Raw genomic sequence first — 16,788 nt, 5'->3', positions numbered from 1 at the left:
CATCGAGAAAGCAAAAGCATTCCAGAAAAACATCTATTTCTGCTTTATTGACTATGCCAAAGCCTTTGACTGTGTGGATCACAATAAATTGTGGAAAATTCTGAAAGAGATGGGAATACCAAACCACCTGACCTGCCTCTTGAGAAACCTGCATGCAGGTCAGGAAGCAACAGTTAGAACTGGACATGGAACAATAGACTGGCTCCAAATAGGAAAAGGAGTATGTCAAGGTTGTATGTTGTCACCCTGCTTATTTAATGTCTATGCAGAGTACATCATGCAAAATGCTTGGCTGGATGAAGCACAAGCTGGAATCAAGATTGCTGGGAGAAATATCAATAACCTCAGATATGCAGATGACACCACCCTTATGGCAGAAAGTGAAGAACTAAAGAGCCTCTTGATGAAAGTGAAAGAGGAGAGTGAAAAAGCTGGCTTACAGCACAACATTCAGAAAACTAAGATCATGGCATCCAATCCCATCACTTCATGGAAAATAGATGGGGAAACAGTGGAAACAGTGGCTGACTTTATTTTCTTGGGCTCCAAAATCACTGCAGATGGTGACTGCAGCCATGAAATTAAAAGATGCTTACTCCTGGGAAGGAAAGCTATGACCAACCTAGACAGCATATTAAAAAGCAGAGGCATTACTTTGCCAACAAAGGTCCATCTAGTCAAGGCTGTGGTTTTTCCAGTAGTCATGTATGGTTGTGAGAGTTAGACCATAAAGAAAGCTGAACGCCAAAGCATTAATGCTTTTTAACTGTGGTGTTGGAGAAGACTCTTTAGAGCCCCTTGGACTGCAAGGAGATCCAACCAGTCCATCCTAAAGGTGATCAGTCCTGGGTGTTCATTGGAGGGACTGATGTTGAAGCTGAAACTCCAATACTTTGGCCACCTGATTCAAAGATCTGACTCATTTGAAAAGACCCTGATGCTGGGAAGGATTGAAGGCAGGAGGAGAAGGGGACGACAGAGAATGAGATGGTTGGATGGCATCACGGACTCAATGGACATGAGTTTGAGCAAACCCTGGGAGCTGGTGATGTACAGGGAGGCCTGGCGTGCTGCAATCCATGGTGTTCCAAAGAGTTGGACACTATTGAATGATTAAACTGACCTGATGTAACTGTAAAGCATGTGTCTTTAATTTTGGTTTCCACATGCTTAAAGTAGATGTATAGAAAGGTGATTGATGGTTCTGTGCTGCCTACTCCACCAGAGCCCTCTGGAGAGGGAGGAAAGCCCTGCGGCAGAGCAGGGGGTCGAGAGGAGGCGAGGAGGGAGAGTGCAAGCCAGCCTGCAGGGGGCCTCAGGAGGAGGACTGCGGGGAGTCAGGAGAGGTGTGGCCCTCAGGGGAGGAAGGAAGCTGGACAGGAGACTGCCCACCCACAGGAGAGCTCTTGTGGGAGAGAGGAGGTGGCCCTTCTCTCCTTCCGGCCTTCAGTTCAGTTCAGTTGCTCAGTTGTGTCTGACTCTCTGCGACCCCATGGGCTGCATCACACCAGGCCTCCCTGTCCGTCACCAACTCTCGGAACTTGCTCAAAGTCATGTCCATTGAGTCCGTGATGCCATCCAAGCATCTCATCCTCTGTTGTCCCCTTCTCCTCCTGCCTCCAATCTTTCCCAGCATCAGGGTCTTTTCAAATGAGTCAGCTCTTCACATCAGGTGGCCAAAGTATTGGCACTTCAGCTTCAGCACCAGTCCTTCCAATGAATATTCAGGGCTGATTTCTTTTAAGATTGACTTGTTTTATCTCCTTGCAGTCCAAGGGACTCTCAAGAGTCTCCTCCAACACCACAGTTTGAAAGCTTCAATTTTTCGGCACTCAGCCTTCTTCATGGTCCAACTCTCACATCCATACATGACTACTGGAAAAACTATAGCTTTGACTAAACAGACATTTGTCAGCAAAGTGATGTCTCTGCTTTATAATATGCTGCCTAGGTTGGTAATAGCTTTTCTTTCAAGGAGCAACTGTCTTTAAATTTCAGGGCATTCACCATCTGTAGTGATTTTTGGAGTCCAAGAAAATAAAGTCTGTCACTGTTTCCATTGTTTCACCATCTATTTGCCATGAAGTAATGGGACTGGATGCTAGAATCTTAGTTTCTCAAAGGTTGAGTTTTAAGCCAGCCTTTTCACTCTCCTCTTTCACCTTCATCAAGAGGCTCTTTAGCTCTTCACTTTCTGCCATTAGGTGGTGTCATCTGCATATCTGAGGTTTTTGATATTTCACCCAGCAATCTTGATTCCAGCTTGTGTTTCATCTAGTCTGGCACTTTTTTTTTTTTTTTTTTTTTTTAGCCTGGCATTTTACATGATGTACTCTGCATAGAAGTTAAATAAGCAGAGTGTCAATATACAGCCTTGACATACTCCTTTCCCAACTGAACAATCAATTGTTCCATGTCCAGTTCTAACTGTTGCTTTTTGACCCGAATACATGTTTCTCAGAAGGCAGGTAAGGTGGTGTAGTATTCCCACCTCTTTAAGACTTTTCTACAGTTTGATCTACACAGTCAAAGGCTTTGGCGCATTCAATGAAGCAGAAATAGATGTTTTTCTGGAATTCCCTTGCTTTTTCTATGATCCAATGGATGTTGGCAATTCGAGCTCTGGTTTCTTTACCTTTTCTAAATCCAGCTTGAACATCTGGAAGTTAATGGTTCACGTACTGTTGAAACCCATCTTGAAGGATTTTGAGCATTACCTTGCTAGCATGTGAAAAGAGTGCAATTGTTCAGTACTTTCAACATTCTTTGGCATTGCCTTTCTTTGGGATTGGACTGAAAACTGACCTTTTCCAGTCCTGTGGCCACTGCTGAGTTTTCCAAATTTGCTGGCATACTGAGTGCAGCACTTTAACAGCATCATCTTTTAGGATTTGAAGTAGCTGAGCTGGAATTCCATCACCTCCAATAGCTTTGTTTATAGTAATGCTTCCTAAGGCCCACTTGACCTCACACTCCAGGATGCCTGGCTCTTACGTGGGTAATCATACCATCATGTATATCCAGATCATTAAGACTTTTTGAATAGTTCCTCTGTGTATATTTGCCACTTCTCTGCATCCGTTAGGTTCTTACCGTTTTTGTCCTTTATTTGTCCATCTTTGCTTGAAATGTTCCCTTGGGATCCCTGTGTAAAGTCCACAGAAATTTATGTCTGATGTCTTCTCAGCTGCAAACTGCAGATTCCCAGGTAGGGGGAGGTCACCTGCTCCTCCCTGGCCCACGATCCCGTGCTCTGGCACAGCCCTTTCCCTGGGTGGGAGGACAGGCTAGTCTCCACCTCCCCCTTTGCCGGCATCGTCTCTGCCCGTCCTCCCTCAGTTTTGCTTCTCTGCAGGGCTGACTTGAGTGGAGTCAAGAGCATCTACTGGAGTCTACAGCATTGATTGGAGGCGCTTTGCAAACTGACTCCAGCCTCCTCCTCCAGGCTGGCCTCCAGATGTTACTTGTTTGGACCTTAGGAAATTGGTGGGTGGGGGTGGCGGAGGGGTTCTTTCCACAGCCCCTTTCAGTAAGTGCGGCCTTTCTGCCAGGCAGTGACTTCCCGGAGCCTCTCCTGACCCACGTGCGTGAGCGCATCCATCGCAAGAACCTCACAGAGGCTCTGCGAGGGCATTTTGGTCCTCTTTCTGCCTGACCAGTGGTAACCCCTGCCTGTGGGGCGGGTTCTGATCCGACCCCACCTCCGAGGGCGGTCCTGGCCCATCAGCGCTGCTCCAAAAGTCGGCGGCCCGGGTGTGGCGGCAATGGCGGGGCCGGCGGGGGACTGGCCAGAGGCTGCCGCGGCGACCTCGGCCCGGAGCGTGCTGGGGGGCTACCGCACCTACGCCCGCCGGTGGGTCTTCCTGCTGGTGATCAGCCTGCTCAGCTACTCCAACGCCACGGTAGGGGCTGGGCCGGGGCCGGACGGGCGGGGCAGGGTTGCGGGACAGGCCGGAACCCTGCCGAAGTCCGGTGCGCGCCGGGCGCCGCGTCCCGGCGGAGAATAGGCCGCTGAGAACCCGCTCGGCCAGTCCCGGGACGCAGCCCTCCCGTCTCGCGACGGCAGAACCGCGGGGAAGGGCCGCCCGCGAGGCAGCCAGCGACCTCAGCGCGGGCCGGGGGCGGAGAGCCTCTTCCTTGACCGAGGCTGCGCAGGGAGAGCGGGTCTCCTGTCTGTCCTGGCAGGGCCTGAGCCCAGGTCCTGAGACCCACAGGATGCCTCTCCTGCCTCCGAAAGACTCACTGTTTACAGCCACGGAGGACTCCTCCCGAGGTCTCCCCTCTCTGCCAAGCGCGCACCCACTGCAGCCTGGGCACCCGCTCTGCCCCCCTACCTGCTTCTCTTCCCTGGGTACCTGCCTCTCTTCCCTGGGTCCCTGCCGCCCTCCGCGGGTTTCTGGCTCACTTCCAAGGCCCCTCACCAGAGGCCTTTCTTGCCTGCCCACCCAGTCCCTTTCTTCACAGCCACCCAGCTGGGGTCGGCAGTGACCCTTCAGCTGTTCTAGAACCGACCCCACTGCTGGCAGGGACAGTGCTCATCATCACAGCTCCTGAAACTAGGGAAGCCCCCGCGAGAACCGGGTCTGCCGGTTCTGGGGCCCCAACTCTCCCAACCTGCTGCTCCCCCAGACTCGCTCCTTGAGGGCCCAGGCCCTCTGCCGGCCCAGCACGCACCACGACTCAGCCAGCAGACCTTTCTCTGCTCCTCCAGCCCCGGTCTGTGCCGTCCTGCGTGCCTTGGACCGCATGCTCTTCCCAGCCCGAGGCTAGTGGCTGCCTGCTCGGGGCCCCCGGGTCTCCTCCTGTAGGCTGCCTGAAAGAACGCTGTTCGGCCTCACGCTGGACCTCAGGGAGCTGGCCGGCGGGGGGCGGCCATGGTCGTGAAGCGCAAAGCGGCGGCGGGTAGCGGGCCGAAGCTCAGAGAGGCCGAGTGGGGAGGGAGGTCAGGTGCAGTCTGTGACGAGGAGGGGCTGGCAGGTGAGGGCAGCCCTGGAAGGTACCACCTTGGAGAGGTTCTTGGGCGACAGCCCCTCTTGGACGTCACTGCAAACTTTTTGGGACCTCTTTCCTCCTCTTCTTGCTGGCCAGCCCTGTGCTGGGACAAGTGGCATCCCCAGCCTGGTTCGTTTTTCTCTGCAGCAGTTGCCGGTCTGCGTCTGAACACTGTGAAGCCAGGACTGGGTTTCGGTGCAGTGATTTGAGAATGCAGAGCGGGGGTCTCTCTCAGCCCCCTCCAGCTGCTTCAGTGTCTGGGGGTGGATGTTGGAGCACGAGGCTGTGCCCCTGCACTTGTCTCGTCCACAAGTCGTCATGGAGCAGACAGGAATCACACCAGGACTTGTCACGGTTCCCGTGGGGTCACGGCAGGGAGCTCGGGTCCAGAGATGCACCCTCGCTTACTCCTCCTGCGGCCAGATGCGCAGGGCCCTCGGTCCCGGGCGGGGTGGGCAGTGTGAAGGGCACGTGGGCGGCACTTGCAATGAGGCCTCAGTGGCCCTGGAGTGGTCTGGGTGAGGGCCAGCGTGGGGGACAGCCACCCACGTTCTCAAAGGACGCACAGGGCCTCCGGGCAGGCTGGGAACACGTGGAGGAAGTCCACGCCATGGGCACACAATCACCCCCACGTTGCTGTGGGCATTTCAGACCTGTCTCTGCCCCGCTGGCCACAGGTTCTGGGGAGGATGGAGGGGCGAGGCTAGCGAAGGTGGGCTGCGCTCAGAAGGTGTGGCAGCCAGAGCTAGGCTTTCTCGCCGCTGGATCAGCTGGGCAGGAAGCAAGTGGCCTGCACCAAGCTCTTCCTGAACCTAGAAGCTCTGTCCTGAAAAAAGGGAAAAGGCAACTGTTGCTCAAGGTTGCTGTCATGTGGGGCTCTGTGGTCAGAGCTCTGTTCGGGTTAGGAAGGCTAGATCCTGCGGCATGGGGGCAGGGTGTGAGGCCTGGGTGAGCTCCCGCCTTGCTGTGTCTTCTCAGAGGTGGAGTCCGCAGGCTTTGATCTGTAACACCTTCATTTCTGGACCAAGCCAGGACGCCTCCCCACTCCCTCCTGCAGTAAGCTCTGGTGCACCTGGGTTCCCTCCACGGGCACTGAGTGTCCACAGAGTGGCCCCCCACAACATGCTCCTCGGCCTGTCCTGTCCGGGCAAACTACACGTCCACGTGACAGGGGGCCGGGGGACCCTCTCCCACCCCCCGGTGCTCCAGCTTTGGCCAGCACCCAGTCTAGGCGCCCTCCACCCCGGCAAGGTGGCCATCTCTCATCTGCTGTCAGCCCCAGGCCTTCTCCTTGGAGGGTCGGTCCTGGGGGCCTCACTGTCCTGCAGAGTCCAGCCAGGTTGTCGCCTCCATCTGCCCCAGGACCATGTCTGCAAGGATGGTTCTGGTCCTCTGCCCCAACATGCTGTCTGAACCCCCAGCTGGTGCCTCCCCTCTGGTGTGACCAAGTGAAGACCCCAGCCCTGATGGGACCCCTGGACCCTTTCTTTCCCTCAGACCAGCTGGCCGCGCCCAGGGCAGCCGGCAGCCACAGTGTCTGAGGTGCCCGCCCCGGGCTGACGCCAGCCTGTGTCTCGCAGCTGTGGCTCAGCTTCGCGCCCGTGGCTGACACGATCGCTCGGCACTTCCTCCTCTCCACTGAGCAGATCAACTGGCTATCACTGGTCTACCTCGTGGTGTCCATCCCGTCCGGTGTGGTGGCCATCTGGGTTCTGGACTCTGTTGGACTCCGCTGGGCGGTGAGTCCGACCGCACACCAGGGCCTGCTCTGGGACGGGTGGGTCCCCGAGCGTGGGATCAAGAGCCACCCCCTCCTCCCAAGACCCGAGTCCTCAGGCAGAGCCCCTGGGTGGCGAGTGGGGGCTGGGGCGCTGGGGGCATCCCGGCTGGTTGCAGCTCTTCTGACCCCACCCTTGCAGACCACCTTAGGTGCGTTCCTGAACTTCTCGGGGAGCGTGATCCGCTCCATACCCTGCATGGCCATCGGCACCCAGGACCCGTTTGTCCTCCTCTTGGGTGGGCAGAGCCTCTGCGCCCTGGCCCAGACCCTGGTCATCTTCTCTCCAGCCAAGCTGGCCGCCTTGTGGTTCCCTGAGCACCAGCGAGCCACAGCCAACATGATCGGCACCATGTGTGAGTCTCGGCGAGGCCGGCGTCCCCTCTGCTGAGTGTGTGGCCTGGCGCCTCTGTGTGCTCCCCAGTCTGGGGGGGGGGGCCAGGGCTCCTCTGTGGATGGGGGCCCAGCCTGCCTTCCTGAGCTGACACATGTCCCTGTCCATTTAGCGAATCCCCTGGGTATTCTGGTGGCCAACCTGGTGTCTCCCATCCTTGTGAAGACAGAGGAGGACATCCCCTTGATGGTGAGGGAGCTCACAGGTGCATGTGTGTGTGCACCTCTGTGTATGGTGTATAGTGTGTGGCTGTGCTTGAGTGGCTGTGTGTTTGCATGTGTGTGTGTGCATGTTTGTGGGCTGTGTGTGCTAGTGCGTGTGTGCACGTGTGCAGGAGTGGTGGGCTCGTGCACCCACACCATCTGTGTGTGTGCACTTGCACCTTCTCTGGACACAGGGCTGAGTGCACCCCATGTACGTGGGGCTTCCTCCATTTCAAGTACTGGGTGCCTTCCGAGTGTCAGGGACAACCCCGGGCACTGGGATGCTGGGTGTTTTTCTTGGAGGGGAGAGAGCACCAGGGCGGCGAGAGGCTGGCTGCAGCAGGATGAGGCATTGGGGTTGGGGGGGGTGGGGAGGAGGATGAGGGACCAGAGAGAAAGGCGCTGCGGTGGAGGGGAGACTGAGGGGTGTGTCTGCTGAGCAAGGGGAGGGTGGAGGGAAGCATCAGTCCAGGTGGCAGGCGGTTGGCTTGATGTGATGGACACCCTGGGGGATCCGAAGGGGGAGTGATTCCATCTGGTCCAGAACGGCTCGGGGAGCGAAAGGTGTGCCTGGAGTGTCCAGGGAGAGAACCTAGGCTTTGATCCAGCTGGGGAGTGGGGTGCACGGAGGAGTGAGGGGCTTCCAGCTGGGTGAGAGTTGGGGTCACTCACAGAGGTGGGAGAGGGGGTCCAGGTGACAGCTGGATAGAGCTCCCAGAGACAGTCGAGCCGTCATTGGAGTCACCCTTGGGTGAAATTTTGAAAGCCAGGCTTCTGAATACAGCAAAGCAGAGGAGGCCCTGAACGGGCCCTGGGCTTGCCGGTGTCCACCTGGAACGACAGGCGGGGGCAGGCAGTGAGGAGGCAGCAGCTTGTCTGGAGCCCGGGGAGCAGGCTTGAAGAGCCCATGTGCATGTGTGTGCATCCATGGGGACCTGTGTGCATGTACTCATGCCCGTGTGCATGCATCCACGAGGACCTGTGTGCGTGCACTCACGCCCGTGTGCGTGCATCCACGGGGACCTGTGTGCGTGCACTCATGCACACCCTCCCCACAGCTAGGCACCTACATCCTCCCTGCCGGCCTTGCCTTCCTGCTGGCCACTGCATGCCTCTGGGAGAGCGTGCCCCCCACCCCGCCCTCTGTGGGGGCTGCCCAGTCCACCTCGCTGTCGTTCCTAGCCGGGCTGAAGCTGGTCAGTGCCCCACGTGCTGTGGGCCCTGGGGGCAGGGGGGTGGGGAGGGCAGAAGGATGGGGAGGGGCAGGCCGCCCCTGGAGCCCCTGCCTGTGCTGCTGAGGCTCTAGACTGAGCGACCCCTCCCCTTTAGCTCACAAGGAACAAGGCCTACATCATTCTGGCCGTGTGCTTCGGGGGCGGCATTGGCATCTTCTCCAGCTTCTTGGCCCTCCTGGAGCAGGTCCTCTGCGTGAACGGCTACTCCAGCGTGAGTGCTGGCCCCGAGCTGGGGGCCCCCCGCCCAGACACAGCCTTGGGGGCCTGTTGACCTGCTGGTGGCTGTGGAGTGGCCCACGAGCTCCCCAAATGCTGTCTCCACACCTGGATGGGGTAACCTCCTGTTAGGGTGCTCTCGAGATGCTGTATGAATCTGTGTCTGCAGACAGTGGGTGGCAGCTGTGGGCCGGGGTGCTGGCAGAGGCCCTCCGCCAGGCCTGTGGGTCCTTCTGGCATCGGACTGGCAGCATCTCTGCTGTGCCTGCTGTGGTCTGGCTTCAGCACTGGGTTCAGGCCCCGAGTGCTCCCAGTTTCTCAGAGGTAACAGGCACCGAGGGCGTCTGCGGAAGCCAGGCCCTTTCTCTAGGACTGGTCCAGTTCCTGGGTGGAGCTGAGACAAGCACGTGGCACATCCAGGGAGGACACCTCCCGCCTCCAAGCGTTCCACGCAGTCCTGCCTGGATCTCCGGCGCTGCTCGGTGACCCTGCCATGGGCTTCCTGGTGGTGGTGTACACAGTAAGGATGAGTGCCACCTCCTGGGTTCAGATGATGGACAAGGTGCCCCCTACCCTCCAGGAATTTGCGGGCCTCTGTGGGGTTTTCTTCATCACGTTTGGAGTCTTGGGGGCAGTGGCTCTGGGCCTGTACGTGGACAGGACCAAGCACCTCACCGAGGCCATCAAGATCGGCCTCTGCCTGACGTCTCTGGCCTGCGTGGCCTTTGCTGTGGTAAGAGTCCTCTTGAGCTGAGACCACCTTGCAGAGGATGAGAATGGGGTCCCCCAGGGGTGGGGAAGCTGTTAGGTTGGCCATAACAGACACCAGACCTACTCAGACCCAGGTGTCGCCGCCGGGGTGTCCCTGTAGTGGTGTGAGTGCTGTGGCTTCTCCAGCCCTGGCACTGCCCCGCCTCCGACAGGGCCTGGCAGGGCCTGGGGTCCAGGCTGGAGCACTCCTGACTCCGGCCCTGCTGATCTGTGCGGCTCGCTGCCCAGGTGTCCCAGCTTCAGGGACAGACCATTGCACTGGCTGCCATCTGCTCGCTGCTGGGGTTCTTCGGCTTCTCGGTGGCGCCCGTTGCCATGGAGCTGGCGGTCGAGTGCTCCTTCCCCGTGGGCGAGGGCGCAGCCGCAGGACTGGTCTTTGTGCTGGGGTGAGTGCCCATTCCCATGACTTTCCTAGGGACCCAGGGACCCAGGGACCCTCCCCTTGCCCCATCCCCGCAACCAGACGCACTGCGGGTGACCTGAATGCCTACTGTGTGCTGCCCTCAGGGTGCCCGGGGCAGTGCTGGGGTGGGGCTGAGGGCTTCATGGCTGTGCAGGCAGGCCGAGGGCGTTCTCATCATGGTGCTGCTGACCTCCCTGACCGTGCGCCACGCGGAGCCGTCTGTCTCCACCTGCCGGGATGGCCAGGGCCCACTGGACTGGAAGGGTAAGGGCACAGACCAGGAGGTTGACCCCACCCAGCCCTGGAGTCTCCCTTCCACCGGCCTCTTTCTCTTGGCAACCTCTGCCATCCTGGCAGGGTGTCCTTTGTGGGGTGAGGTGGGTTGGGGCGGACCCGAGGGCAGCAGGCAGAACCTGGAGCGCAGCCTGGTGGGAGCAGCGCCCCCACCTGTGACCCCATGTGTGAGCGGTTTTGAAGTGAGATCAGAGACAGGAGAGACAAAGTAAGAGACGCAGAGAAAGACAGAGATGGAGACAAAAAGCCAGAGAGACAGGAGTGGGATCGTGTTGCACACCCACGTCCTCAGACCTGGTGGGGTGACCTTGGGGCTCACGGCCCCTGGTTCTGCGAATCTGCCTCTTGGGGCTGGGCGGGGATCTATGCCCGAGGTTGCTCTGGGGTCCCCTGCACCTGGGTGAGTGCCCAGGCACTTGGGGCACCTCAGGCAGAGCTGGGCCGTGTCTCCCCAGTGCCCATGCTGCTGATGGCCGGCCTCTGCGTCCTCTTCAGCTGCCTCCTGGTGCTCCTCTTCCACACCCCGTACCGGCGCCTGCAGGCCGAGGCTGACGCCAGCCCCTCCATTCAGGAGGACGAACGCCCAGCAACTGCAGCAACCCTGGACCACGTGCCCTACCTGGCAGCCACGCCCTGAGGCTCCACCGCAGCACCCTGGCCCCCAGCAGCCCCTTCCTGAAACTGGTGCTCCTGGCCCTGCATCCTTACTCTTGGGAACCCTCCAAGACGTCTCAGGGGCCAGGCAGAGGGCCAGAGGCTGGAGAGCAGTTGGCGTGAGATAAAGAGGACCTGGGGATGTGAAGGGGAGGCAGGGACGTGGGCTCTGGTCCCTCTGGCTGGACCTGTCACGACTGAGGCTGGGATGACGCTGGCATCCTGGGGGACCCAGGGTCGTGGCTGCGGGGCCCAGAGGATTCTCTGTGGCCGTAGCAAGAAAAGCTTCTGCTGTGCAGACAGGCCACTGACCAGGGGTACCCCAGCGGCCAGACCAGGCCCAGGGTGGCTGCTGCAGGGGCTGGCCTGGCACCAGGGGCCCAGGGTGAGGGGGAACCGAGTGGGTGTGGGATTCCGAGGGCCCCAGTTTGGCTGGGTGTGGAGTGGACAGGTGTGAGGAAGGCCTTCCTCGAAGGAGCCCACACCAGAGCCACCTCTGCTGACCACTGAGTGTCCAGCCCTCCAGCCTGGTGCCAGCATAGATGGGCAGAGCAGGTGGGGCCAGGCTGGGCAGGAGGCAGAGGGTGGGCCCCAGGCAGACACTGCTACTCCCTGAAGACCCTCCTGCCCCCAGGGGGTTACCCCCACCCCAGACCTTCTTCACCCCATGGACACTCCCACCCCTGGAGGACACCTCCGCCCAACAGAGACACTGTGGGTTCTGCCCACTGTTTGTGGGCAGAAGGTTTGTGGGTTTACGTTTATTCAACTGGTCACAGTCCCGTGGGGCGGAGGTGCCCCTTACTCCTCTCCCCATGAGTGAGCACATGGCCCAGCACCTTGTAGTCAGATTGCCTGTGGCATTGCTGGTGGAGAACTGGAACATCTGGTCGACCTGCGAGTTTGGTGGGGGCGGGGGGGTCAGGCCCAGGCTGGGGTGGAAGGAGTGGGAGGGTCCCCAAGGCTGCAGCCAGCAGGTGAATTACAGGAACTGGACTCCAGGCTCTGTCTTGTTTCTGTGAGTGGGGCGAAGGAAGCTGGGGGAGACCCTGCAGGGCAAGGGGTGGGGCTGGGGCTGGCATCCCCCTTCCTGGACACTGGGCGTCCCACCCTCCCGATGCTGCAGCTTTTAGGGGCTGAGGCACATCCCCCCAGAGCCCCGAGGGCTATGCTTGGGCCTTACAGAGGGCCTTGGGGAAGGACGTAGGGCGCCAGGGGCCAAACCTCTTCAGCAGTCATGTTGTTGGCCTGGGACACGAGCTGCCCCGCCTGCTGCTGAGGACAGCAGGGAGCGGCCACATTAGGCTGTTCTGGGAAAGGCACTGACCCTGAACTGGAGGGGTGGCCCCAGGGGAGCCCTGTGATGGGTCCTCATGGGGGGCAGGGCTGCCCCCTTCAATCCCACCCGCTCACAGGGCAGCCACCTCTTGGGAGCCTGGCCCTGCGTGAGTCCTGGGCACTAGGGGGGACCACAGGGAGCCATCCCTGACTCCCACATCCCTGGGGCAACAGCCTGGCACACTGACTAGTCCTGTTATGAGACTGAAGGAGCCCAGAGGGGCTAAAAACTCAGCGATGGTCTGAATGGCAGTGACCGCTGGCCCCATGTGGGTATGGCTGACCCTGCCCTGGGTTACCATGAGGGACTCAGGATCCCGGGCAGGCTGATCAAGACCTGAAAGCTGGGACAGGTGGGGTGGAGGCTGGGGGTGGGCCTGGCTTCCTCCCGCCCTGGTGGTGCCTCGGTGCGCAGGGTCACGCTCACGAGTCCTTGTTGGCGCTGCCCTTGCCAGCAGGGTCCAGCATCTTGAATGCGCTGAGGACAGTCTCCTCAGGATCCATGCCTGCCCACAGGAGGCCTTGAACCTTGGGCGTCTCAGGCGCTAGTCCTGCCCCCTTGCCACCTAGGGCTCCACGTCCTCACCCACTCGATGGTCTCAGTGGCCTTCCCACTCTGAGCACCTGAGAGACCTTCAGCTCCCACCCCAGGGTACTGCTCTTGGTACTGGTCCTGCCAGGCCCAGAGGTGGGCGACTTCTCAGTGAAGGACAGAGGCCCCCACCAGCCGGTGGAAGAGAGGTTGGCCTGGGCTGGGGGCCAACAGGGCCCCCAGATGTGGGTCCCGGAATGCCAGGTCCTGGAGATTTTCAAGAGGTCTGCAAATCTGGGTTTTATGTGAGATGTGCAGATGTTAGGAGTCAAGTAAGTGCACACAGAGTGCTTGGCAGACCTGAAGCTGGCCTGGTACTCACCACTCAGCTTCTCCCCAAACACGTTCAGGAACATGGTGAAGTTGATGGGCCCCGAGGCCTCCTTGAACGTGGCATCCAGCTTGTCATCCTTGACTTTGATCTTGTCTGTTGCAGGAATGGGGGGTGGGGGTGGGGGTCATGGGGCAGGAGTATCAGCTGCCCTGGTGGCCTTGTGGTTGGTACAGGCGCTGTGGGGCTGCCCCCCTCCGTCATTCTCCAGGTGTCCCCAACCCTCATTGCCATGAGAACTGTGTGTAAGCACAGCAGGTTCAGTTGGGAAACTGGCCACCACTGCCCACCTCTGGGCAGCCTCTCTGCACACCTGGGCTGGGTCAGCTGTGTCTTCCCTAGGGCTGACCACAGAGCTGAGGGACAGAATACCCCACCAGCGTGACCCCCACCTCCCTGGCAGAAGGCAGCAGAAGTGAGGGTGAGGGCCTCTCTGACGTGAACCTTTAAACTTGGGGCTGCAAGGTCCTGGAGACCCAGGGAGCAGGCTCTGCTAGGCTGGCCTTCTCAGGAGGACCTGTGCCCCTTTTGCCAGGGAGGCTCCAGGGGTGAGGAAACCTTAGCTCCGCTGGGAATGGGGCCGGTGGTGGGCGGAGGGGCACCCACGGCCGTGCCGCCCCAGGAAGGGGCTCGGGCCACATGGTCGACCTGCTCTGAGTCCAGAGGGGCCGGACATGGCCACCACCTCCGCTGGGAGCCAGCCTGCACTCAGGCTACACTTTGTACCCGGACCCCGGATTCCCTGCCCAAGCCTCGAGCCCCTTCCTGGGCCGTCCCCGGGGCTGGTCTGGGGGGACCGCGGCCCGGACAGGCCTGGGTGTGGCTGCGGCCGCACTGGAGCCGCGGGCGGGGCGGGACAGGCAGGAGGGAGAGCGCTCGGTTTTGCACTTTGTACAGTGGACTCACACTTTTCAAATATTTGTACCCGAGGTGTCTGGGCCTCGATTTGTGCTCAACCTGGTTCGAAAACGTCAGGGGACAGGAAAGTTGCACCCGCTGCGGGGAACACGAACTCGCTGCCGGCCACTGCACATGCGGAATCCGCCGCGCGCCGCGCCTGATGACGTCACCCGGGCGGGCGCGCGCGCCGTGCCTGATGACGTCACCCGGGCGGGCGCGCGCGCCGTTCGCCCTCCGGCCGCCAGGGGTCGGCACTCGGCGTCCTCGAGCTGTGGACGGCGCATGCGCACGCCCGGCCGCGCCTCTGTGTCTGCGTTTCCGCGGTGTTTAGGGCCTTGCGGCGGCCTCTTTGGTCCGAATTGTGCTTCCGGCGCGAGGGTCACGGACAAGATGGTTCCGCCGGTGCAGGTCTCTCCGCTCATCAAGGTGAACCAGGCTCCGCAGCCGCCGCCGCTGATCGGCCCTGCGTGGGCAAAGCGCGTGAGCGTCTCGGTGGGGCTCGAGGCCCCGGCCCGGCGCCCCCGACTCTCAGCACCCCCTGCCCTGACCCGGAGGCTGCGACCCCCCCATCGGGCCCCGACGCCGCGGGTGTGATCCCCCTCCCCCCACCCCTCTCTCAGCGCCCGGGACCCCCGCCCTGACCCCGACCCTGTGGGCTGAGACTCCCCCATCGGGCCCCGAAGCCGCGGGTGTGACCCCCACCCCCCTCCCCTCTCTCAGCGCCCCGGACCCTGCCCCTGTGGGCTGAGACCCCCAGGCCCGGTCCCCCCTGCCTCCCCTGACCGCTTTTCCCCACAGCTCGGCCGTTACTCCGCCCTGTTCCTCGGCATGGCCTACGGCGCCAAGCGCTACAGTGAGTGTCCGCGGGCGTCTGCGGTCCCCCGGCCGGGGCGGGAGAGGGGCGGCGCGGGAGGCCCCTGACCTGAGACCCGAGAGGGCCGGACCCCCGCGCGCGGCCGGTTGGATGTTGGCCGGGCAGCCCCTTGCAACACAGAGGACTGAGTGCGGGGCGGCTGGGTGCCTGGAGTGGCCGCGGGCGTCCTGTAGCTGCCCTCTGGGTCGGGCTCTCCGTTAGGAGGTGGGTATCAGGCCTTTACCTACATCCAGGTAAAGGAGAGTGGGAATCGGGCGCCCCTGGCACTCACGGTGTACCTGAGGATGGCTTTGCCTATGAACTGAATTCCTTTTAGAGCTTCAGTGAAAACGTTCACTGGACACCCCCGCCCCCGCCTGTCCTTTGACAGATTACCTGAAACCCCGGGCAGAAGAGGAGAGGAGGCTCGCAGCCGAGGAGAAGAAGAAGCGGGATGAGCAGAAGCGCATCGAGCGGGAGCTGGCGGAAGGTGCTCACGCGGCTGGCTCTCCTAGATTTGTCCCCCGCCCCGCGTTGGGTTTTCAGAAACAGCTGCTGCTTCATACGGAGCAGCAAATGGAGAAGAAAGGCCGCCTTCTCCGTTTCCACTGGCCCCTGGGCCATCCTTTGCGGGGTGGGCTGGGGGTGGGGAAGGAGAGCCCTTGTGGGGCGTGGGTGCTAACCTGCCTTTAGTGAGGCTCGGCCCCTGGGCCTTAGAGGTGGACTCTCTCTCTCACCATTAGAGGCCAGCAACCAGAGCCAGGCTCCACCCTCCCTGACTGCGGGGCAGGTCCTAGTGAGGACCCGCGGGTCAAGGAAGGCTGAGGACAGAGTGGAAACAGAGCATAGCCAGGCTGCATGAGAAGAGACGCTGGATGGTTTAACCCCCAAAATCCATGGCCTATGTGCCTGTGTAATGGTGTGTTTTCCTTCTAACTTTCCAGCCCAAGAGGATACCATATTGAAGTGAGCCTGCCCTTCTCCGGAGCAGTATGGATGAATAAAGTTTTCTGTGCTCTGTCAGTCTCTGACTTTCCTTTATTGTCCCCAGTAGTTTGGTTTCTGGACTCAGGCTCAGTTGTATGCCAACCTTGTCAGATTATGTGCAGTGTGAATGGAGAGGGATTCCAGGAAAACTATCAATGATTCAGTGATTGGTACATAAACAGGGCGGAACACAGAGAAACTTCATCGCTTGCTCTGGGGGCTGGGGGGTGGGAATGAGGAGGGGAGCCCTTAAGGATGCAGTTTGTAACAGAGGCGCAGCTCACCCAAGCATCATGGGTGCTGCTGAGCTTCTCCCCTCAGCCCTGGCTCAGACCCTTGGACAGGCAGGAAAGGGAGGGGTGGGGGTGTCCTGATGCCCTTAGTGGTATAACTTGGATTTCTTTTCTCCTTTTGCACATTCTCCTCTTGACCCCAGGTAGGGGATGTGGCCTCCTGAGGACTTGGCTGGGGTGCAGCTAGCTTTTCAGTGGGCTTGGGCCTTTGTGCCTGAACAGACAGCAGACTCTGCCCCTGCTGGCTATGCCTCTTCAAGCCCAGTGCATGCATGCCACGTTGCTTCAGTCGTGTCCAACTCTGTGCAACCCTATGGACTGCAGCCTGCCAGGCTTCTCTGTCCATGGGATTCTCCAGGAAAAGAACACCAGAGTGTTTGAACTTTGAACTTTTTTAAGGTTTGTGTTTTTATGAACTAAAGCCAACAATGAATGATCTGATGAAACCAGAGTGGGTTGCCGTGCCCTCCCCCAAGGGATCTTCCTGACCCAGGGAATGACCCCTTGTCTCTTACTTCTTCTGCATTGGCAGGAGAGTTCTTTACCACTGACGCC

At 60.0% G+C, this 16,788-nt stretch overlaps 3 protein-coding genes across 11 annotated transcripts; 2 read left to right on the top strand and 1 right to left on the bottom strand.

Moving 5' to 3' along the window:
* The first annotated feature begins 3,699 nt into the window (after positions 1-3,699).
* Positions 3,700-11,943, top strand: SLC49A3 (solute carrier family 49 member 3). 6 transcript variants are annotated; one of them, XM_043905901.1, is made up of 11 exons: positions 3,700-3,902; positions 6,573-6,731; positions 6,912-6,921; positions 7,060-7,125; positions 7,276-7,352; positions 8,425-8,562; positions 8,696-8,812; positions 9,398-9,550; positions 9,817-9,974; positions 10,146-10,255; positions 10,781-11,943. In XM_043905901.1, the coding sequence occupies exons 1-11, from the start codon at positions 3,765-3,767 to the stop codon at positions 11,065-11,067; spliced, it is 1,413 nt and encodes a 470-aa protein (XP_043761836.1). In that variant the 5' UTR covers positions 3,700-3,764; the 3' UTR covers positions 11,068-11,943. The 6 variants fall into 6 exon arrangements, with proteins under 6 accessions (XP_043761836.1, XP_043761832.1, XP_043761835.1 ...); XM_043905897.1 differs by having other exon boundaries at positions 3,702-3,902; positions 6,912-7,125; XM_043905898.1 differs by having other exon boundaries at positions 3,704-3,902; positions 6,912-7,125; positions 10,741-11,943.
* MYL5 (myosin light chain 5) lies at positions 11,686-14,384 on the bottom strand. The gene is given in 7 exon segments (XM_043905880.1): positions 11,686-11,789; positions 11,792-11,834; positions 12,164-12,208; positions 12,701-12,783; positions 13,192-13,296; positions 14,107-14,140; positions 14,214-14,384. Coding segments are annotated over 7 exon segments (558 nt in total). The 3' UTR covers positions 11,686-11,712.
* On the top strand, positions 14,361-15,976 carry ATP5ME (ATP synthase membrane subunit e). Of its 4 annotated transcripts, none has more exons than XM_043905906.1 (4): positions 14,361-14,688; positions 14,899-14,953; positions 15,345-15,443; positions 15,898-15,976. In XM_043905906.1, exons 1-4 carry the CDS (start codon positions 14,383-14,385, stop codon positions 15,921-15,923), a joined length of 486 nt encoding a protein of 161 aa, XP_043761841.1. In that variant the 5' UTR covers positions 14,361-14,382; the 3' UTR covers positions 15,924-15,976. The 4 variants fall into 4 exon arrangements, with proteins under 4 accessions (XP_043761841.1, XP_043761842.1, XP_043761840.1 ...); XM_043905907.1 differs by having other exon boundaries at positions 14,374-14,526; XM_043905905.1 differs by having other exon boundaries at positions 14,384-14,580.
* The last annotated feature ends 812 nt before the right edge of the window (positions 15,977-16,788 follow it).

Source organism: Cervus elaphus, chromosome 6 (genome assembly GCF_910594005.1).
Source record: "Cervus elaphus chromosome 6, mCerEla1.1, whole genome shotgun sequence".
NCBI classification, from domain to species: domain Eukaryota; kingdom Metazoa; phylum Chordata; class Mammalia; order Artiodactyla; family Cervidae; genus Cervus; species Cervus elaphus.
Note: the sequence above shows the minus strand (reverse complement) of the source record. Positions and strands in the feature narration are given on the sequence as shown.